Genomic DNA, 24493 nt, shown 5'->3' on the forward strand with positions numbered 1-24493 from the left:
GAGAGCGGGCAGCTAGCCAGCAAGGAGCAACGATGAAAACAGGCTCCATTAGTCAGCAGTCACAGGAGATGGCAGGAATTACAGCAGGGAATTTGCCAACCTCTGTGGCCAATGTGTGGTGTTGAAAGTAGCCTCCTTTAGCTCACAGAGTAGCACTGGTTATAGCAGCCAGCAATAGCACTGAGCAGTAGTTGTAAAAATGGGCTCTCTGTGTTGGTAAGAATGGCAGATAACAAGCCTCATTTGGATATTTACATTGAAAGTTCTTTAAAAATAACATATTACGGTACAAAAAGTAAATGTTTTTACAAATGTTTGATTTTTATGACTCAGAATGTTCAGATATTCAGAGAAAAACAAGTGATTCAGGTAACAGCCAGTGACAAATCTAGCCAGTGATAATAATGAAAATAAGGAAGTGATGCGTAGGCCCAGTATGCATTCACTGAACCGCAGGCAGACAACGCTCTTTAACATTTCTGTCAAAGTAGATGCTGTGTGTGAGATGTTCCCTATTTTTAAAATCACTTAAGACTGTAATGGTTATGTTTGTAGAACCAACAGAGTTGGTTTATCACTGTAAAGCCGAGCTGAATGAGTCATGTAACCCCGCACTGCTTGTACATTAAAATAAACATAAAAACAAGATTTCATTCTATGAGCAGATATTAAAAAACATCAGTGAAGTTTGAAGTATGAAGAGCAATTAGAACACGAGCTGTAGATATGTGTGTGAAGATTTCTAGGTATAATAATAATAATAATACAAAAGCAGAAGATAACAGATGGAGAACTAAAGTAGCAGCATCATAAGAAGTGTGATGGATAGCACTTTCTGAGTTCTTCAGAGTCCAATCTGATGCCAGGTACTAGGTACTGGTGTGCAATGTTTCTGTGATTTCTGTAGGTTCAGTTTAGAAAGATCAGTGATTTTGAGATGTTTATGAAATGTGAAAGCTGCATTTTTTTTGTGTCAGTTTGTGTGTCACAATCTGTTGCATTTCTTACACCTTTACAACTATACAGAATTTTAAAAATAGGTTAAACCCTCACTTAAATTTCAGGTTGCTATTCAACATGGTGCACACTGGTAATTGTTTTTAAAAACAATCAATAAATAAAGTAATTAGAGAAATAAAAATACAGCTACTTGTGTTTAATATTTCAAGAGATTTGGGTTCCAGTTGTTCTTATTTTATACCTTTTTAACCCCAATTTTCTTTACAATAATAGGTTTAAACATGAAATATGCCACGCTAGTGAAACCCCATAGAAAGTTATAGCATAATATGGTTTTGTATTTATTGCTTGATGCTTAAGTAATCATTCTACAATAATGTTGAAATAGGGGTGGTATCCCAGACAGGGATTAAGCCTAGACCTAGACTATGTCTTCCTTTCAATGAAAATTCCCAATTCAAAATGCGGTGTAATCCAGAACTAGGCTTAATCCCTGTCTGGGGAAACCACCCTATACCATTTGGGCTAAAACAAATAGCCCACTCCTATGTTTTGTAGACTCAATCAAGCTGGAACCAGAGGATAATGGAGTCAGTGGATCATTTCTTGAGACATATACAACCTGTAGTAGTTGTGATCTGTTATTTGGAGCGGTTTCAGAGTACTACAGGATTGCCTTGCTGTAACGAGAGCAGCCAAAAAAGCAGCAAAGACTAAATGAATTAGCATTTAAATCACATCCAACCTGAACTGTGCAAAATGAGATTGAGCTAGCAGAGTTCTTGCATGGAAAACGGAGAATGAGGAACACAGTATAGTGAGATGGAAAGAGAAGGGATTGGGGGGTGTCTATGCTTGAAAACTGCCGTAGACCTGTATCATCTGCACACACTTTAAAATTTGTGCTAATATTTATATTAGCACATGAACACACAGTATTTGATTTCCTCTGGAAAGAGGTTGATAACAAAACACGATTTATATGTATATTTGATAGAACAGTGCTTTCTAGACATGCCAGTGGATTTAGAAACTTTTTAAAGCGTTTATCTTTATTCCATAGCTTCATTTTATTATTTTTTTAGCAGCTTAGATATGGAACTACATATATTTGGGTCATCTCTAGTAAAATCAAAACATGCTGTCACAGGTTTCTCCTGTTTTAGCATTTGAACGTGATTACGCTGTCAAATCTTTTGTTCCCAATTCTTGTAGAATAAAATATCCCTGAGTCACTGGTGAGAGATTATTTCTTCACAATAAGCTCATAGCATTTCAGGATTTACAGCATGAGTTCCTAGCCAGCCAGAAGCCTATTGTCAGATTCCTCAGCACTGTTATTATTTATACATTGATATAAGTATTTAGGTCAGATTTATCTTTTGTAGTCTTTCTAGCAGTGGGTAAATTTACCCTCACATTGAGCCATGACGTTGCGTGCTTCCTAGTTTACAAAAGGCTTTTAAGTCACTGGCTGTTCTACTTTGTCAACACACCAAATACAATTAATGTTTAACTTAGGATTTAAAAAAATGTGTTTGATTTAGTCATTTTTAAATTGTGCTGCCATATTAAACTCACTATAATTCAATAGGCTCTTGTTTGTGAAATCTTAAAAGATAGGATTGAATGTCAACAAATGAAGACTAGTTCAAATGTATCTATTTCCAACCATTTTAGATGCATCTTGTACATTCTGTACAATCCTTAAATAGCCTCCTACACTCTTCAGTTAAGGAACACAAACAAATGAAACATTGAACTATCTGTATCTTTCTCTCTTTCTCTCCTGTTGCAGTTTGTGGCTCAGCCAAACTGTCAGCAGCTTTTGGCAACTCTCTGGTATGATGGCTTTCCAGGATGGCGGCGTCGGCACTGGGCGGTCAAACTTGTTATGTGCATCATCATCGGCCTTCTCTTCCCTGTGTTTTCGATCATCTACCTGCTGGCTCCCAGAAGCTCACTGGGGTTCTTCATTAAGAAGCCCTTCATCAAATTCATCTGCCACACTGCCTCTTACCTCACCTTCCTCTTCTTCCTACTCCTAGCTTCCCAGCACATTGCGCGCACCAACCTCCACATGCAGGGTCCACCACCTACAGTAGTGGAGTGGATGATACTGCCCTGGGTGCTAGGTAAATGTGTGTTTTTGTCCTTTTTTATCATGTTCCAGCATGCTATGGCTTTTCTTTTATTAGATGAATTGAATTTAACAGTATTTGCAAATATAATGTTTAAAAAAATGACATTTCAAAGCATCTCTCTCTCTCTCTCTCTCTCTCTGTCCCTCTCTCTTTCTCTCTCTCTCTCTCTCTCTCTGTATATATATATATATTCACTGATTTCACTTTTTAGAAAAAAGGATTTTTTAAATAGAGAATTATAAAATCTCAGGATTTTCATTATTTAAAGGAACACTACATAATATGTTTACCTTTAAATTACATCTTCAAAGTTACTGTGATGCTTCATTGACATGAAATAGAGAAAAAAGCAGCTGTTTTTGCTATTCTAGGCTCAGCACTGTAGAAACTGCACTATGTAGCTTTTGGAAGAGGGCAGGAAACCAATGCTTCCCCATTGCATTTATAACAGTGCTGTAAACATTATTTACACTAGGGGGGCGCCCCAGGAGCCAAAAACCCATATCTTACATAGTGTTCCTTTAATATACAGTCTTTTTCTATATTACAGGTTCTGATCCTTTGTTTTTTGTTTTTAATTTTGATTAGATATTTGTTATATCATTGTATCATTGTTATTTTCCAGAATGTATGCCAATTAAATCCCCACAGACTTTTAATATTATTTAGATTTTCGAGGTCATGTTTTTCCTCATCTATTTTCCTTTGACTTTTCCCATCCTTATACAGGTAGGTTTTCCATCTTCAGGAAATGAATAATGGGCATTTCGATGGAAAATGTAATAAACGAAATGCTACCTCTGTCTTTTGTACTGTACTGTAGGCATGTTTTGTAGGTCATCTGTCTAAATTCCTGAGACAATCTGTTATAGAAGTGGTTTATTAAAACTCCATCGATCAGTGGAAATATACCACCTTTTAAAAAGCTTATACAAATAATGTATAGTAAAATACATATAGGATAATTATTTGTTTTGTTCTTGTTGCATAAACGCATGTGTATCTATGTGTTATATTTGCAGGGTTTATTTGGGCTGAAATTAAAGAGATGTGGGACGGAGGTTTCACTGAATATATTCATGACTGGTGGAATCTAATGGACTTTGCGATGAACTCTCTTTACTTAGCTACTATTTCTCTTAAGATTGTTGCTTATGTCAAGGTAAGTGTTAAAACATTGATTTGTCATTTAGTAGTATGTTCTCAATATGAATACAAATTCACACACACACATAATGATTACATGACCATCTGCAGCTGTGTGAGTCAGCATACATGACAAGGTTTCCAGCCCACACAAGTCTCTTGCATGCTGCAACCTGTTTGGGTGACACATAAAAATACACTATGATTAGGAGAAATTATGAGATTATGAAGAACAAGAACTGTTACTTTGTTAATCCAGTTGGGGAAACTGAGCCTCTGTGTTTAACTCATCTGTTGTAGTGAACACACATATTAGTGAACAATAGTGCTAGGGGTAATACTTCATGACAATTGGCATAAACCCACATAAACCTTCATAAGGCTTATTCCAACAGTATCCCATTAAATGTTATAACAACTGTTGGAATAAGCCTGTGCTGTAATAAGTGTCTATAAATGTCTGTATTGTTTATCATATTCATCCTGGATGAATAAAAAATGTAATCATGAATTTTGGGAAATGTACACTGCTAAATTAATCACTACTTCTATTAGCCACATTAAAACACATGAAAAGAATGATAAAATAACTCAGGCTTCACACAGAACAACCATTTCACTCCCTTTTCACTGAATAATGAAAAGAAGGGCAAAAGAAGCAAGCAAAGATAGTGTGAATTTTCATTACTGTGAATGTGTGAAAAATTGTAAGAAATTCATTACTATTCTGCCAAAGACACATTCTGGTCAATGGTGAGATTTATACGATTTATAAATATAGGTGTCAATCTTTGGAAACCCTAGTGGCCCTTAGTGAATGGGCTTATTAATGTTTTCTTGTGACTAGAAAGTAACATTTGTGAAAATGATTTTGGTACCTGATTTTTACATTGGTTTCTGCATCTCCTTAAAAGTATAACAGTTCACGTCCACGTGAGGAATGGGAGATGTGGCACCCAACGTTGATGGCCGAGGCTCTATTTGCCATTGCCAACATCTTCAGTTCCCTGCGCCTCATTTCCCTCTTCACCGCCAACTCTCACCTTGGCCCACTGCAGATCTCACTGGGGCGCATGCTGCTGGACATCCTCAAGTTCCTCTTCATTTACTGCCTGGTACTGCTGGCCTTTGCCAATGGCCTCAATCAGCTATACTTCTATTACGAGACACAGGCTGTCGATGAGCCTAACCACTGCAAGGGGATTCGCTGTGAGAAACAGAACAATGCCTTCTCCACGTGAGTGTACATGTGTTAACATGAGGTTAAATGGTATAGCCTGGTGATTTTCCACCAGTTGGCACTGAAATAGCCTAAATATAGCCTAAATCTAAAGATGTAATAGATAATAGTTTTTAATTTAAAGGCAATGCTGCAAAACTAAACAACTTGAGTTATAAAAGAGTTTCTGTGGTAATTCAAACATTTAATAAAAACTTACAGAGATGTATAAGTTCAGCCACGTTTTTCTCCTCAAACATATCATTCCACCTAAAAAAACAGAGCTTCTGAATGTAAGCAAACCTGAAAGAACTGCAGTTCCCCACAGTTGTAGGTAATTTATTAATTACCAGTATAATCATGAGGTTGAGTCAGGGGCATATATAGGTGCATCTCAATAAATTAGAATTTAATTTCAGCAATTTAATTTAACTCATATAGATTCATGACAAACAGAGTGATCTATTTCAAGCGTTTATTTCTTTTAATGTTGATGATTATGGCTCACAGCCAACGAAAACCCAAATGTCATTATCTCAGAAAATTTGAATAATCAACACAAAACACCTTGACTTCACAGACGTCCAGAAGGCAGACATTTACACCTTCCTGCCTGTGTCCAAGCATATTAATGGAAAGTTGAGTCATGCTTCTTATGACCCAGAGACAATGCTAAAAGCGTCTCACCTGGGTCGAGGAGAAAAAGGACTGGACTGTTGCTCAGTGTCCAAAGTCTTGTTTTCAGATGAAAGTAAATTTTCATTTTATTTGGGGATCAAGGTCCCAGAGTCTGGAGGAAGTGTGTAAAGGCTCACAGTCCAAGCTGCTCAAGGTCTAGTGTGAAGTTTCCACAGTCAGTGATGGTTTGTGGAGCCATGTCATCTACTGGTGTTGGTCCACTGTGTTATATCAAGTCCAAAGTCAGTGCAGCCGTCTACCAGGAATGTTTAGGGCATTTCATGCCCAAAATACCAATACCTGGTTTAATAACCACAGTCTCACTGTGTTTGATTGGCCAGCAAACTCACCTGACCTGAACCCCATAGAGAATCTGTGGGGTATTGTCAAGAGGAAGATGAGAGACACCAGACCTAACAATGTAGACAAGCTGAAGGCCACTATCAAAGCAACCTGGGCTTCCATAACACCTCAGCAGTGCCACAGGTTGATCGCCTCCATGTCACGCCACACTGATACAGTAATTAATGCAAAAGGAGCCCCGACCAAGTTTTGAGTGCATATACTGTACATATTTTTCAGTAGGCCCAGATTTTTGTATTAAATTCTAATTTTCGGAGATAAGTACATTTGGGTTTTTATTGACTGTAAGCCATAATCATTAAAAAGAAAAATAAATATATGCTTCAAATAGATCACTGTTTGTAATAAATCTATATAATATGACTTTAATTTTTTAATTACTGAAATAAATTAACTTTTTGATGATGAGCTAATTTACTGAGATGCACCTGTATATGTGCATGTACAGTGGGGCAAAAGGGTATTTAGTCAGCCACTGATTGTGCAAGTTCTCCTTCTTAAGATAAAAGAAGTCTGTAATTTTCATCATAGATACACTTCAATTATGAGAGACAAAATGAAAAAAAAAATCCAGGAAATCACACTGGAAAATTGCCCCACTGTATGTGTTGTATCAATAACTGACTGCTACACATACACACCAAGATTTTTAAATATATTTTTAAGTTTGTTGCAAAGCAGCTTCACAGAATTCCAAGTCCTGTCCCAATAAGCAAGCTGAGGCTAAAGTTGCAAAGCAAAGTAGAGAAAGAAGGAACCCTGAGAGGACCAAAGTACTCAAAAGGAGGACCCATCCATCCTTCTCTGTAATACAGTGGAGCAAGACAGGACAAAGAACAGACAAAATGATGACATTTGGGGTAATAATGAGATTACCGTAGTCTATAATGTAACATAATGGCCCTCATCATCCTCTCCAGCCTGTGTTTGAAACACATTTATAATGGGAGCTGGTGAGCAGGTGTTCAGGTAGCAGTGATAGACCCTCGGATACAAGTGCAGTAGACAGAGATTAGGTTGGAAAATGCTGGAGTATTCTTCTGAAGACAGATATTAAACTACTTGTTTTCTATTTCTGACCAACTTCTTGTTTCTATTACCTCTTTTACTACTTGTGATTCATAACCTATTCTAAGCATACACACACACACACACAAACACACACCTCTTCTATAGCAGGCTGAGTGCTGGTGAATGTTCATTCAGAGCCCTGTTTATTATAGTAAGTTATACTGTAAGTTATAGTATATTAAGCCATGTTTATTATAGTAAGTACTTGTTACTGTATGTTACATAAGATAAGAACATCTCAAAAATATTAATGAACTTATATTTGAAGGACACACCATGATTATTTTGATTATCGTCCAGATTACGAAAGGAAAATGTCTGGAATTCTGCGATGGAAACATGATGAAACATGGAGAGCAGCGATTTGCTATGTATCATATAAATGTGGATCAGTAAAATGGTTCCCATTTAGAATTCCAAAGATTGCAGGTTTTTTATTAAGTCTTACCATAAGTGTGAGAGAATATTGCATCACTTCACTGGGAGTCTGTTTTTCTTAAAAACCAGTTTTGCCAATGTGTTCTGTTCTCTGTAGAAATGTATGGGATGTACTCACTTTACTTAAGAAGCTTTCAGCAATTGCATTTTTCAAACAAGAAAGAATGGGTGTCTTTATTGAATATAATTGGAGTATTTTTTTAATGAATGTTACAACAAAGACTTATATATTTTTTTAAAATGATGTGTTGAAAGTGACTGCTTTCTAGTTATTATTCACTTGTTATAAGATGTGCAAATAGGCTTAATTTGTTAATTAAATGTCCATCTGGTCTAAATTTGAAGGGCCTTTGGAAAGCAATTTCTGTAACAAGAAAAAAAAAACGGTAATAGTTAGATTCTCAGGCATAAGGCATTTCTGCTGAGCTCAAATGTCCGCTGTGTATACCCAGGGGTTAATCTCTTCACTCTCTATATCTGTTTCTCAGGTTGTTTGAGACCCTTCAGTCCCTGTTTTGGTCCGTATTTGGCCTGCTGAATCTTTATGTCACCAATGTGAAGGCAAGGCATGAGTTCACAGAGTTTGTTGGAGCCACCATGTTCGGCACCTACAACGTCATTTCACTGGTAGTGCTCCTCAATATGCTCATTGCCATGATGAACAACTCTTACCAGCTTATAGCTGTGAGTATTGCTGACCTGTTTCAAAAAGTTACCTTTGATATGCCTTTGATATGTACATAACGCATGCTCTGATATCCCAGGAAAATATTGTACAGAGCATCACTCCCTCCAACAGCAGCATATTAGGTGCTACTTAAAATGGAATTGTTTGACATTATATATGGTTTTGGCACCCAATATGTTATCTGCTGATAAAGTAGAGGATTTAATTATAAAAACTCTTATAGAGGAATTACAGAAAAGGATAGAAAACGGAATACTGCACACAACACGAATACAAACCTGACTCCATATAGATTTGAATACACCATTAATAAAAAGCTTTTAGCTGCTACTGAAGGTGTCTCTGTGTAAGAAAGTCTGCTATAATGAATAATAATGAAAATAATGTAAATGTTTGAAAACTGTGTTAGATAATTATATTCAAGGCTATGCAAATGACTCAATTATCAGTATTTTGAATTATTGAGTGTTAGATCCGGTTCACATTATATTGGGATTTGTTTTTGTTCATGTTGGTCATTGTTGTTGGTTTTGGCCAAAGCAGGGTGTTATCTAACTGTTCTTGGAGCAAGTCCAGATAATACACATTGCTGTTCTTGGGGCGTATGTTTTCCTAATTTTGGTCTAATATCAATTGTATTGTGTGTGTGCTTTAGGACCATGCAGACATAGAATGGAAGTTTGCCAGGACCAAGCTGTGGATGAGTTATTTTGATGAGGGTGGCACACTTCCTCCACCATTCAACATCGTCCCAAGCCCAAAGTCAGCCTGGTACCTCTGCCTCTGGATGCACAGATGGCTCTGCAGGAGAGGCGAAGCTCCACATGACGAGAAGCATGAGAACCTTAAGGATTTAACAGTAAGCAAACATACGTTTCAGAATTACGAGGCTTCAGGCTCCAGAGTTGGTTATACTGTTTTGCCATGAGCCAAGTGGTTCTTAAGAAAACAATGAGCCATGTTCCCATTGGACACATACGGAAGCCTAGTCCTGCCAAGTAGCAGCTATCTTTTTTTCTTTTCCTTCTCTTCTTCTGGCAGCAGTGGATAAATTTCCTTAAAATAATTAATAATTTTCTCAAGATATTGACTTATTCTGTTGAATCAATGGTGGCTTAGTATCTCATGGTGTACTGCAATTTTTTTTTTATTTTAAATACTGGCTTTCTCAAAATATTGAATTCTGTTAATGAAAATGGCTTATATGTTTTTATTGACAATATTAATCAACATTTCAAGGCAATTACCAAGTAAATATCCTTGTGTACTATAAATATGGAGAAGAAAAAACAGGTGACTTTTTTGCTTTAGCTGATAGCAGTGTGCTTCCATAGCACCCTGAATTTTTAATCAAATGTCAGTATTTAATAATGAGATTAAGATGTTTTGTTGGATTATCCTCATGCACACTTAGAACTTTTTTGGTTTAAATGTGCACCATCCCAGACAGCGAGCATATATCGGTCCATATATGGCAGAAAAAAGGCTGGCACAACACTGACTGTAGACCACCGCTGGTCCACCATCGGACCCCTCAGATCACTGTCCTGTACAGGATATAACTCATTTATAATCTCCTCAAACAGGTTTTACATTCACAGAGACTTTTATTCTGGAAAACAAACTAATACAAATATTACCTATGATAACTATGAGTGATATAATAATGAGCATAAGCCTGATATAAAGTGATTATCCTAAAAATGTTGACACTGTGTTGGATTTAAATTATTTACTAACAATTTAATATTTAATAAGAAAAGAACCTAATGAAGAAAAAAAAATGTAAATTGGACTGTGAATGGAAAAGTGCTAAAATGTGGCATTTTGTGTAAAATTCTGTTTAATCAGCAGCGGTCCGCCCAGAAAACGCTGTGTAAAACACTAGTGGACGTCCAACTTAGCCCTCAGTGGAACAACAGTGGTCCGCCGTCTCCTTGCTCTCAGGGATATTGATGTGGAATATTTATTGTTACCATTTTCCCGTGTTGCATTAAATCCATAAATAACATGTAGACCCATTTCAAAACATAGTTTCTAATGACTAAATTAAGCATTCATTCATTTTTACATCTTATATTTGAAAGGTGACCACTTATGCAGTGTCCAAAATCCTGTGCTGGATATCAGCAAGACTCTGTTGCATATCAATTTCAGCTGAGAGCGTTCTTTCTTTTTTTTCACAGCTTTTATCAGATCCTGGCTGAGACCGTTAGATAGCCGTTCTGCTTTTAGGTTTACATGTAGGCAGCTTTATATAACTCTAGAGATATGATCTCAGCATTGTGCTGACTGCATGCGTGTGGGTGTGTGTATATGTGCATGGGTGTGAGTGAGAGAGGTGGGGAGGGGGGCACTGTGAAAAAGAAGAGAGAAAAATGTACTGGATTGCTGGGATGATACCATGTTAAAAAATAATAACCTTTTGTATTTATTATTTAGAATTTTGAGACCTTAGTAAAGGGGCAAATGGGCCTAGTATTTCACCATGTGTTGGGAGTGGGGCTGCTACCTGTGAATTTCACAAAGGGCTAGAATATTACTTGGTTTACTTTTTAAAAAAGCTACGAGGGTCTAGGTCAGGGGTAAGTAATTAAAATTCGTTACGGTCCAGTTAGAGAACTTTTCCCGATCCAAGGTCCAGAACATAATGTATAACTTGCATTGTGGTCAATGCCATAATCCTGTACATTAAAACTGCCTTAGAATTATAGGCTATATCAATATCCATCCATCCATTATCTGTAAGCGCTTATCCAATTTAGGGTCGCGGGGGGTCCAGAGCCTACCTGGAATCATTGGGCGCAAGGCGGGAATACACCCTGGAGGGGACGCCAGTCCTTCACAGGGCAACACAGACACACACACATTCACTCACACACTCACACCTACGGACACTTTCGAGTCGCCAATCCACCTGCAACGTGTGTTTTTGGACTGTGGGAGGAAACCGGAGCACCCGGAGGAAACCCACGCGGACACGGGGAGAACACACCAACTCCTCACAGACAGTCACCCGGAGCGGGAATTGAACCCACAACCTCCAGGCCCCTGGAGCTGTGTGAGAGCGACACTACCTGCTGCGCCATCCTTGATTTTATCGATATAGCAATATCCCTTTCTCATAAAATTAAAAAAGTATAATTTACAAATAAAACAATGATTTTGAAAACAAGAGCAAAGAGAAGCTAGACAAGCCTAGTTTAGCTGGACAGACATTAACTACATAGTCAATTTCACAGAGGTGTTTCTGGCATTTCAAAAACAGGAAATGCCCAAAATACATCCCCTTGACATTGGAAGGTCTGGAGAAGCTTTGGTGCTTCATGTCAATGCCTTTATTTACAATAAAAAAATAATAACATGCTATAAAAAGAGTTTAGTTTGTCAGTTGCTGACAGTGTGTGTATGATCACGGAAAGCCTGTTATTTTCTGTTCATTCAAAGCTAGCTACAAAACTGAAGCACTGTGTTGAGATGACTTTGAAGCAACTCGTTTACAAGAAACCAACAAAATAACATTTTAACATTTTTTTAAACATTTTATAACATTTCTAAAACCAAGTACCTTAACATTTTACCAACCAAGTAATTTATACTTGATAAAGGAACAGGGCATCGCTGGGAACTGGATATTTGTGTGTTCTGGCTTTATTAATCTTGGAAATTGTGCCTGTTTTCATGTAAAGTTAAACAAAAAGCTGTACATATGTAATTTTAGGGTGACCAGATCTGAGATGGTGAAAAAGAGGACACGTCTAAGCTGAACCTATGTGTGCTTTTAGGTCCTTTACACCTTTACTTGCTACACAAAACATGGGAATTTCTTTTTTAATTCATCCGAGAACTTACATTTACGTTTCAGCATAGCTGCTCGAGATGAGGGTGGGTACATGAGCTTTGCCTGACGTAAACAAGGACTACTGACGTGCAGACTGACCAATTAAATGTTTACAGAGAAGGTTATCGACCAATAACGGTAGCTCTACAGTCAGACCGTCCAATCAGAAGATTTTAGGCTACTTCACCACGCCCCCTTCTCACTCACTTCTCGAAATTCCATCTAAGCTCTAGAAAAACAAAATCCCGGACGTTTGTGAAATTCCGCCCGGACATTTTTTTAAGTGTAAAATAGAGGACATGTCCGGGTAAAAGAGGACGTCTGGTCAACCCTATGTTGTTTACAAATTGGACGTGGACGGAGGATCTACAGCACTGAAGCGGCGTGAGCATGTCCCAATTCTGCTCTTAACTCTCAGACCCCTTGAACACTTCAACCCTAGCGCCTTCTGCTCAGCTGTCAACAACATCATAAAAGTGAACACTACAATAAAGAATACAGGGCTTATGGCAAGAAATGGGACAGGGGAAAGCCTGCAGACAGCAAAACCTCTGGCGTTTTTGGCTGGACGCATTTTTTCTTGTCCCAAAAAGAGGATTTGTCCACGGAATTTTGTCTCCACCGAATGGTTCCATATTTAGTTCACAAACTGGACTATAAAATAATGACTGATCTAATAACAGACGGTGTAGTTGCACCACCTTCAGTTCTCTCCGGGAAATACGGCTGAACTAACAGTTCCAACTCGCGCATGCTCGTTTCAACATTAGGGGTCAGTCGGTAAGCGAAAATGCCTCTTCTAGGCTGGCCCACCAAAAATTCCTCCAGAACTTGGGAGTGAAGAGGATGGAATGGCCTGCCAATAGTCCTGACTTCAACCCCATTGAACACTTGTGGGATCAGTTTGGGCGTGCTGTTGGTGCCAGAGTGACCAACACAACCACTTTGGCTGGCTTGATACAAATGCTGGTTGAAGAATGGGATGCCATCCCACAGCCGTGTATCACCAGGCTGGTGACCAGCGTGAGGAGGAGGTGCCAGGCTGTTGTGGCTGTGTATGGTTCTTCCACACGCTACTGAGGCTCCTTTTTGTTAAATGAATCATTCAGTCACCAAACACCAAACGAGTCAATGGCAGAATTAGCTGTTTGGCACTGGCAGAGAGGATTTGGCAAATTTTTCATGGGCGCAACCTACATACTCAGCTCTACTGCTCCTCCCACAAATGTTCCTTACAAATGTGGCACCATTTAAAAGGGATATTAACAGGCCTTCCAACGACATCAGATTTATTGCCAAGAAGCATTGTTACATTCTTTCATTCATTATCTGTAACCTCTTGTCCAGTCTAGGGTCACAGTGGGTCCAGAGCCTACCTGGAATCACTGGGCACAAGACAGAAACACACCCTAGAGGGGGCGCCAGTCCTTCACAGGGTGACACAAACTCACACGTATGGGCACTTTTTGAGTCACCAGTCCACCTACCAATGTGTGTTTTTGGACTGTGGGAGGAAACCCTCACAGACAGTCACCCGGAGCAGGACTTGAACCCACAACCTCCAGGTCCCTGGAGCTTCATTGTTACAACAAAGAAATAATCTACCAAACACAAAATCCATTGCTTTTTGTGCTAAAAACTCACACACCCAATCACACATTAACATGTCACAACTGTGCCAGTGTCACTGAAGTGCTGAGAATGACCATTACACAGATAGCATTTGCTCAGTTGTGATCCAGTTCTGAAGGTTTATATTGCCACTCTTCATGTCTCTCATAGGTCCCTTTTTCATACAGCAAGTATAAGTATCAACCAGTATATGGTGACATCCAACTAATATACAGTCTGGCACTTTGTATTAATCTCCGATGTCGCTATGCATGCAACAATTCAGAAAGATGCAGCTGTTTCATACTCTCCAGAGACTGGTATAGAAGTTGTCTGGACAAGCCTTTGATTTTCTATGTTCACTGATATGAAAGTCTGCAATAATTTCCCTGAGAGACTTTATTGAGGTCCATTGCGTACCCAAGAGGTGAAAGAAAATAGATTTTATAGGCATTAATAAATAACCCAAAAAATGTTGATTAAAAAATTTACCCATTATAAATGTCTCTATAGTGAGTATCCTGTGTAATTCAAATTCTCTTTCTTTTTATTTTCAGGAAAAGCATGCTGACAGGATTATTCAGAATAAACACTATCAGGTATGTAGAAAAAATGTTTAAAGACACATTACACTAGGGCAGGCCCGAATAATTTGAGCGTCTAAAAAATGATATATTGTGATTAGAATTTGATAAAACTTGGCTGCATTTCCTAAATTTGCTTACAACATAGTTCAGAAAATTTGGCACAGATGGTGTTACATCAAATTTCCATTCTGCTTTCTAATCATTTGGGAACTAAGGATACAAATTGTTGAATTTACAAGAACAAACATTAGAAATAATTTGTTTACTACAGACTGTCCCTATTTTAATTTGCAATCCAAAATAACAAGTCAATTTACAGATAATAATAAGCCTATAAATGAACTCTTATCTCATCTTTCTTTTTCTCAGGAGGTGATTCGTAATCTAGTGAAGAGGTATGTAGCAGCTATGATCCGCAGTGCAAAGTCAAACGAAGGACTGACAGAAGAAAATTTCAAGGTAAAAACTTTCAAAAAGCGATTCATAATTATACAATTTGTAGGAGCTTCTGGAAATTTAGGAACATTCACCACATCTAACAACTTAAAGTCACATTTTACTAAATGAATTAGGAAACTCTATATTAAAATTAACAATTGCTATACTCTGCTATAGTTAATTAGTTTAGGTATCACAAATGTCAGTTCAGGTAGTCACAGAAGTATTGAATGTTGCTACATCACTCCAGAGAGTGCAGTTTCACAGCTCCTCAGTCTTCTAGGTTTGGACGATACACTCTAGATAAGGGGTAATTAATTAAAATTGATTAAGGTCCAGTTACAGAAAATGTTTCCAAGCCAAAGTCCGGAAAATACTGTATAACTTGGATTATGATCAGTGCCATATCCTGTACATTAAAACTGCCTTAGAGTTATAGCAGAATCTTATGTAGTTAACAACTGAATGTCAAATCAAAATACACTTTCAATTACATTTCAACATATTTCAACAAAATGTATAAATAAATATAAATAACTAATACTCTAAATACAATAAATTTCAAGTCCCAAATGACCTTTGTAGTGGCATTTGACTTTACTGATTTTCCATAACCAGTAATCTGATTGGATCTTACTGTTGAAAGACGGGACTTTATCCATAAACTGTATCTATGTTCAGCATTATGAGGATGTTTCAACCGGTAACCGTTCTCTTCTTATTAAAGTTTCTGTTTTTACCTTGTCCCGAAAATGGCCCAAAAGAGCTTTTATCACGTCCCCTGTGCTAAAAGCTCTGAACCAGCCGGAGGTGTTGGGAGGCCTGCCCTGTGTGTGTCCCTCGCAGCGCTCATCATAATGCACAGATTGGCTGAGTAGCCTCTTGTGTGATAGGCAGAAATGCATGCGATTTGTCTGTGAGATTCTGCAGCCAAGCGAAGCACTTCCTTTGCCATCTGCTGGCCGCTTTGGGGTGTGTCTCTTAAAAACACAAGCAGGTTTGTCTGCCCCAAGCAAGTGTGTGTGGTTAAAGCCAAATGCTGTGTGAATGAGATATAGTTTACTTTTTCTTTTGCCTTCAGTCAGTGTTTTATCTCCTCCTGAATGTTCATACTTGATTTTAATACATTACTTTTTCGTAACTAACATATGTAGTACCCAGTGACTTTTAGATATTGAATACGTTGGAAGATTAAACCAATGTAAACAATTCCCACTTCATTATAGAGATTCATAAGGAAGAAGCTGATGTACGCAGACTTGGCGGCTGAGGTGAGGGAATGCAGGTGGCAGGCACATGTAAGACAGATGGAGATAGGTGTTAGGAGATTTATAGCCAAGTCGTCCATATCCCTGCTTGTGCAGTTCGGCATCAGGGGCCAGAAACTAAGGGCAGCTGTGAAGGAGTTCTCAGAAACAGCTGAAAGGTGTAGTCAGTGGTTGTGGATAAGGAGAGCACAGACTAGTTGGGGAAATGAATTGTAGCGGTGCTGTTGTGGTGGTTGGTGATGTAGCGCTTAAAGATCACATGGAACTGGTGGCACTGAGCATGCATTAACAGTGCCAGTGGGGATGGGTACAGCCTTAGTCACCAGGGAGTCCAGTGAGGATTTATGGTGGTTGATGGTAAAGGGTAACATAGGACTGTAAAGCTGGCTTAGAAGGGGGTGGGTCTGGGATGCCAGACTTCACTGTTGAGCCTTCTGAAGGAGGTGTTGTGGGGTTAAATTCAGAGAAACACAGATGAAAAGAGGTGCCTACCTGATGACCCCTGTGAAGAGCTAGTGGTACAGTGGATGGTTTGGGTACTCCTGGGCTGGGCTCTATGAGTAGCCATTATTGTGAAAGATTGCCGGTTGCTGATCAGATCATAAACAAGCCACAGCAACCTTAGTGTCCACCTATTCGTGACCTCTGCTCTAGATGGTGCTTGGCATTGAGCATGATGGTCTTCAGCTGGTCCAGAACATCCTGATTAATTGCATGATTTTCTAACTAATTGTTATTAAATGTACCTAAAAGTTGTTTAATTACTTAGATTTGTTATGAGCCAGTCTAGAGTTGAGTCGTAACAGAATGAGGTGTGTGTTATGATTGTTATGTGGGAAATTAATAACTGCAACAGGAATTAGAATGTGGACGAAAAGGACACCAACCTGAAGCACAGAATGGATAACGGCTAGAATGGCTAGAACAAAAACATGGACAGGAACAAACTGCAGAACCTAGAAAACACATCGTAAGAGATTGTAATGTGTTTAATTAAAACTGTGTAATATGCTGAATGAAATCACTGTTGTCTTATGCAGGAGCTGAAGCAGGACATCTCTAGTTTTCGTTATGAAGTTTTGGACCTTCTAGGGAACCGAAAACCACCAAGACGTACTTATTCTTCGAGTAGTGAGGCTACACTTCGAGATGAGGCCAGCGATGATGGCGATGCTTCTAATAATCACTGCCATGGTGCCGGTGATAGCAACAGAGCCAAGAAATGTAAATTGGGCCAGTCTGCAAGTTCTCCTTTTGGAGTCTCTGCTCTCTTTCATTCCCTCTCTGGAATGGAGTTTCCCACATCAACGACAGCAATAAGTACACTGAACAGCGAAGACAGACCAAAGATCAATGGGCTGAGGACAAACCCCTCACCCAGCTCTTCCACTTCCTCAGTGAGTGCAGTCGGGCCTGCACTTTCAAGAACATGGAGTAGGTATTCAAGTTTTTCTGGTTCTAAGAAGAACTCCTTCAAAAGACTGGGGCTGCTGTTTTCCCGCATGGGCAGTCACCTCCCCCAGCCTGCCGGTATTTCTTCTGCCACTTACACTATCTCAGATGGACTGCTCCACCCACCAGGAGCCTGGCATGACCTGGGTATCCCTCGTGGCGATGGTCCAGTCACCCGCAACGAGACCAGCCTCAACCATGCAGATATTCCCACCACCCCCGACTGTGGCATTCCTAGCACAAGAAACAGACAGAGTACCAATGGGGCGGACATTCTGTTGACTTTAGGGTCTCTAGCTCCGCCCAATTCCCCACACTGTGCTTCCAGTTTCTCTGTCTCCAGTTCTCGTCTGCTAGACTCAAATGAGGATGTGTTTCAGGGATTAGTCGGACCTTGTGATGAACAAACACTAGACCATGCCCACCGTGAGGTGGAGCAAGACGACTCAGTGACCACACAGCTATAGTATTGCAAGCATGCACTATGGTGACAGCACTTTAATTGCAACAATAATATTTGATGATACCATTAATGGTGACCTTTCTAATAATGACAAATCTTTTTTATTTGAATTGCTGGAAATATTTTTTAATGTTTAGTGATATTCAACCAAAACAAAAGCAGGTTAATACACAAAGACATTTTGAATATGTGTGGCTTGGGGACGAGTAAATACGTTTTTAGTAAATTGCATTATTCTTATATCAGATATATACAGCTTGATGATTTTGACAATTTAATAGAGTTTAAGATAATATAGGGGCCTAAGAATGTTATTGCCAGCAGACTTTAAACTGTTACGAATACGTGGATGAGTAACCCCTGTCTTATCACTGCACTTCTTGCAAGTAATAAAGCACTGAATGTTACATTTTCAATAATTTATTCTTTTGTGTGCAAACACTCCTATTCAGACATTCATTTACAGACATGCAAATCAGACATCATCACAGTTTGAAAAATCAAACACAAATATACCCCAGACTTGTAGATGTGAATTGACTGAAAATAGGTTCTATTCCCGCTTCGGGTGACTGTCTGTGAGGAGTGTGGTGTGTTCTCCCTGTGTCTGCGTGGGTTTCCTCCGGGTGACTGTCTGTGAGGAGTGTGGTGTGTTCTCCCTGTGTCTGCGTGGGTTTCCTCCGGGTAACTGTCTGTGAGGAGTGTGGTGTGTTCTCCCTGTGTCTGCGTGGGTTTCCTCCGGGTGCTCCGGTTTCCTCCCACAGTCCAAAAACACACGTTGGTAGGTGGATTGGCGACTCAAAAGTGTCCGTAGGTGTGAGTGCATGTGTGTGTGTCTGTGTTGCCCTGTGAAGGACTGGCACCCCCTCCAGGGTGTATTCCCGCCTTGTGCCCAATGGTTCCAGGTAGGCTCTGGACCCACCGCGACCCTGAATTGGATAAGCGCTTACAGATAATGAATGAATGAATGAATAGATCAAATTAAGGTGTGTTGATCAAGTTGGCAGTTTTAAAACCTTACAAAAAGTCTTTTACATGTAACTTTTAAATATCTCCTACCTTTGCATGACTTCTGTGCAATGAATACATTAACACTTGCTACGGCTTCCTGCAATTATGACTCGAAAAACAAGTACTAATCTTACACAGCAAACATATGCTGCCAACACACACCAGAGTTTGAAAAGTGGCTTGTTTTTAAGAGTTTTCATCTTTAAGACTAGTGTTGAAGACAATAAAACATATTGATTAATACATTTTTGATAAAACTTAATTATCTTGCCTTTTAAATCTTATTTGAGTGCCACATTTCTAAAAACAAGAAAATGCTTAGCTATTAAAGCTAGAAACAACAAGGTTTTCAGCTGATAAAGATCAGACACAGTCCTCTTAGAGTCATAAATGCATTACAGAGCATTACACAGATGGTTCTTCAACAGAAAATTTCCTGAGGCTAGCCTAAGTGTGGCAAAAAGTGTGGCAAATAAAGCCACATATTTATTTTTATTAATGATATTAGTATATGTTTTAATTTGGGAACGAATGCAACACTGCAGCTAGCTGCTACGTGTACTTGCAAGCAGAGTCCACAAAATTCCCAGAAGTGGACCTAACATGATGACCATTTTTTTTCAGGTGTTAGCTATCACCAAAATGTTTATGTCAGTTATGTTGATAGCAGTGTTCTCCCCGTGTCTGTGTGGGTTTCCTCCGGATGCACCGATTTCCTCCCACGGTCCAAAAACAAACGTTGGTAGGATTGGCTACTCAGAAGTGTACATAATTGTGAGTGAATTTATGAGTGTGTGTCGCCCCGCAAAGGCCTGGCGCTGTCTCCAGGGTGTGTCCCCACCTTGCACCCAGTGATTCCGGCTGGTCTCCGGACCCACCGCAACCCAGAACTGTTGATAGCATATCTGTATACTTAGATTCTTAAGCAGTGGCCATCCTTAGGCCCATCTGGTGATGACCAGTCTAATCATGTTTGGTCATTCTTGTGGGTCAGTATTACACATATAAAAGTATGAATGCTACAGTGCTATCCCCTTCAAGGAAATTACAATAGGTCTTTCTAAAATGATAATAATGGCATTATTGTCTTTTCAGCATCATCGTAATCATCATCATATTTTCCAATTAATCCATTTTAGGGTCACAATGACAACTGGGCAAGCAAAGAAGCCCAGGCATCTGTCCCCCACAACTTCCACCTCTCAATCCAACTCTCACCATCTTCTTCTGGGGGATTCATATGCAGGCCATATCTCAGGGCCACCTCCAAGCTGGTTGTGCTTCGAAATGCTGAGTTCCTCACACAATCCCAGGGACTATGCCCTAGCATTAAATTGAGAGTTTTGCTTCATGGCTCAGCTCCATTTTTACCACATTGTTCGGGTACAGCAACTACATTACTGCAGCTGCTGCACCTAAACTATGGTGGCTCTCACAAACCCGCTTCCCATTGCTTGTGAACAAGGTGCTTGTGAGGTAGGTTTTCACCCCCTATCTGAAAGCAGCATGCCTCAGACTTGGATGTGCTGGTCCGCATATAGACTCGTTCACCCTCGGCTGCAAACCATTCAAGTGCATGCTAGAGGTCTCCATACAAGGAAGCCAAAAGACATCATTCAGTAAAAAAGCAGAGTTGAAAGCTCTCAAACCCCCAGTGGAAGCCCTCCAGCCCCAGACTGCGCCTCGCCACTCAGGCCATGAAAATCAGGAAGAGGAGTAGAGACAAGCTACAACTCTGACAAAGTCCAATGCCCAAACTGAACAAGCCACACTTATTGCTGAGAATGAACACAGCTCAAACTCTGAGAGTACAAAGAACGAATGGCTCACAGCAACAACCCTGGCACTCCAGACTCCCAGAGCATCTCCCACAAAATATATTGAGAAACACAGTCATTTGCTTTCTGCAAATGCATAAAACACACATGGATAGGCCTATCATATTCCCATACTCCCTGAAGCAACTGCAAGAGGATGAAGAGTTGAGCTATGATTCCAGGACAAAATCCACATTGTTCTTCATGAATCTGAGGTTAGACTACTTAATGGATTTTTCTTTCCAGAGCCTTGGCATAGATTTCCCAAGGAGGCTGAGAAGTTAATTGGCACATACACTCTGGTCCCCTTTTGTAAACATCAGCACCACTATCTCAGTTTACCAATCCAATGGCACTGTTCTTGAACCAAGATCGCCCTCAGGATCAGGGCCTTCAGCAATTCTGGGCGAATCTCATCCACTCCTGTGGCCTTGCCAATGCAGAGCTTTATAACTACCTGGTCTTGGGACAAGGAAATCGAATCTGATGAAACAGACACTCCCTATTATGCCTCAAATACATTTTTGCAATAGCAATTGTCTTGTGCACACTCTGAGGAGAGGAACTCTAACTCCCAGAATGCATTGGGAGACCACAAGGTTCAGCCTTACCTGAATACTCCTGTTCTATTTTCTGTCTCGCTTTGCCCTGGCTCTGCCTTTGTATACTGAGCATTTTTTTCATTTTTACACTTCCTCATGTGCTGACGCTTTTGCTTTCAGTTCAAGCCTGTTTTCAGATTTCTGCCCTCTTATTTTGGTTGCTAGTTCTATTGCCCTTGATGTATGATTTAGTGCCTGTCATATCAGATGTTTTTGATGTTTGACATATTATATTAAAAGGCCTCATTGAACAAATGTCTCCCTTGTGTCCACATGTCCGTTCAGACTCCATGTTACCTGCCTCCTCCAGAATGAAGTAGAAACATTCTCTCTGAGGTGAGAGTTGAAATCATTTTGGACAGAAACCTAGAGTAAACATTTCCCAGCGAACCCTCACTATATATTTGGGTCTACCAGGTCTGTCTGGCACTTTCCCTGATCCAACTCACCACCAGATAGTGATTAAGTCAGCCGGTCTTCCAAAAAATGTCCAAAACACATGACCTCTGAAGTTGATCATGGGAATTTGACCCACGGTTGCTCTGGTACCAAGTACAGTTATGAGCAACTATGTGTTTCAACAAAGTGTTTGTAATAGACAAACCATGGCTAGCACAGAAATCCAAAGACATCCCAACACTCAGGTCCAGATCTGGCAGTTTACACTGCTAAAGTTGATTTCGCCAGGGGCCCTTTCACTCTTCCCTGTGCCAAATGAGCATAGCGCCGCACCCTAAATCTGGGTCTAAATGTGGGTGCTGGGTCCACATGATTTATCCACATTAGCTTTTCAGTGTGATCTTGGCCAGGTAACGTGGGCTTCCTATCTACCAGTCACTCTCCAGGTACCAGGCCCTTTTATGGTGTTTATAAGGGTACGTTTTTATTGTGTTTGTCTTGGATCATCACTATAGACATGTTTGCCATGGCCACCAAGGTCAATAGATATTAGTATTTCGTTGACATCTTGATGTCCATTCAACTAAATACTAACATCAGTTGATGCTGGTGGCCAGCAGGGTGGGAGCGCACAGCCCCCGACAACATATCCCTGAAGGCCATTAGACTACACAAGCACTTCCACCATCATAACTCCCAAATTCTGGAAGGGATATTATTGCATTTTATGTAATTATAAGGGCTTCTGAGATGTGAATTGTTAGCCATGTGTAAAAATAAAAGTTAAACTAGAAGACGATTGATAGAATGAAAAATAAAATATTTTTTATAAAACAATTTAACTGATTACTAAAATTAAGTGTCTGCCAGACTATACAATTATTGCTTAGTTGCTGCTAATGCTTAATTTATATCCAGAAGGTAACAAGGTCATCAGTGTAAGGTTTTTGCAAGTACATGTAAAAAAACATATAGTAAATAGTTGTAGTGCTGTTTTAGCCTATATTTGTATTTCTTCTTTCAGTACTTAACAACTGTTTCTTTGAGCCCGTCAGATTTTTTTCCTCATGGCGTATCTACTTACTCAAACCATCAGTGGACCACATGTTATTTCATGTTAGCTCAAACCTTGTATAAAATGGTTGGTGCGTACCTATCATTTGTATTTCACAACAGCAAGAGAACTGCGTTGTGTTTCCTAATCTGAATGACTTGGGAGGAATATGTTCTAATGTGCTCCTTTGACATAAATACAACAGAAACAGTGCCATGTTAGAAAATATTTAAGACAGGCCTCTGTCGCTAGCGTTCACATGGTTCATGGTTCACTAAGCAGACTTTCTTTCAAAAACTACAGACCGTCCCCTGCTGGACAAATGTGAAAATTGCATTTATAAATTCAAAACAGGCTTGTGTGGTGTACCCAGAGGAAACCCATACAGACACAGGGAAGACATTAAACTCCAGTGGCAGACACAGACTGTTGAATAAAAAGGGCACCTGGTGCATGAGACGGGGACCCACTAGCACGTCTTAAATATATTTATTTACTTTAGCATTAAACTATTCTTTTATTCATGCATTTATTTTTTTTCTGTTTATTCTATGGAAGGTATCTGAGCTTGAGAGAGGTTCTATATAAATGTATTAAATGTATTATTGTTGTTGTTGTTGTTGTTATTATTATAATTATTATTTGTCTTACAATTTAAAGTAATATTACTTTTGCTCTTATTTTATTTTTCAGTTTGATACATATGCTTTTGATTCGTATACATTTTTATATTGTTTTAATTATATTATTATTTTTTATATATTATTATTTACATCTTATATATTATTTACATTTTATAACATTTTCTGTAGTTGCTTTTGTTAGGTACATTTGCTATCATTTATGTTACTTCTATTTTATTACTCTTTTCACTTTGTGTTGTAAACCATTTTGAGCTGCACTGAAATGTACGAAAGGTGCTATATTTAAAGCCTATTTTTATTGTTACTATAAACAGCCCTGGCATATATCCTCAACACGAAACCTTCCAAACAGACATATTATTTATTTATTACTTAATTTACCATTTATGAATCGTAATATACGTTGTTTGACTACACAATCTTTCGGATGAAAACAGATTATACAGTAAAAGAGGCCATTTTCAGTCAAAAAATTTTGGATATTTTAAGCAGGTACCGTTACAAGTCGTTCAGCTCCACCCCCTCTTTCCCATTGGGTCTTTGCTGCCACTTCGGCGGCTCTGATTTGTCAGAATTGTGGGCGGCCTGTGACGGTTAAA

General features: G+C 39.2%; 1 protein-coding gene across 2 annotated transcripts in view; it reads left to right on the forward strand.

Moving 5' to 3' along the window:
• The window catches only part of trpc5a (transient receptor potential cation channel, subfamily C, member 5a), a 49040-nt gene extending 30316 nt beyond the window's left edge, over positions 1–18724 (forward strand). Inside the window, exons 4-12 of one of the 2 annotated variants that reach the window (XM_066658514.1) lie at positions 2759–3095; positions 4127–4266; positions 5165–5487; positions 8508–8703; positions 9363–9566; positions 14717–14758; positions 15116–15205; positions 16411–16455; positions 17493–18724. In XM_066658514.1, coding sequence (XP_066514611.1) covers positions 2759–3095; positions 4127–4266; positions 5165–5487; positions 8508–8703; positions 9363–9566; positions 14717–14758; positions 15116–15205; positions 16411–16455; positions 17493–18371 — 2256 coding nt within the window. In that variant the 3' untranslated portion in view covers positions 18372–18724. The remainder of the gene's footprint in view (positions 1–2758; positions 3096–4126; positions 4267–5164; positions 5488–8507; positions 8704–9362; positions 9567–14716; positions 14759–15115; positions 15206–16410; positions 16456–17492) is intronic. The other variant, XM_066658515.1, reaches the window with a different exon arrangement.
• Positions 18725–24493: the final 5769 nt, after the last annotated feature.

This window comes from Hoplias malabaricus, chromosome 2 (assembly GCF_029633855.1).
Source record: "Hoplias malabaricus isolate fHopMal1 chromosome 2, fHopMal1.hap1, whole genome shotgun sequence".
Classification (NCBI taxonomy): domain Eukaryota; kingdom Metazoa; phylum Chordata; class Actinopteri; order Characiformes; family Erythrinidae; genus Hoplias; species Hoplias malabaricus.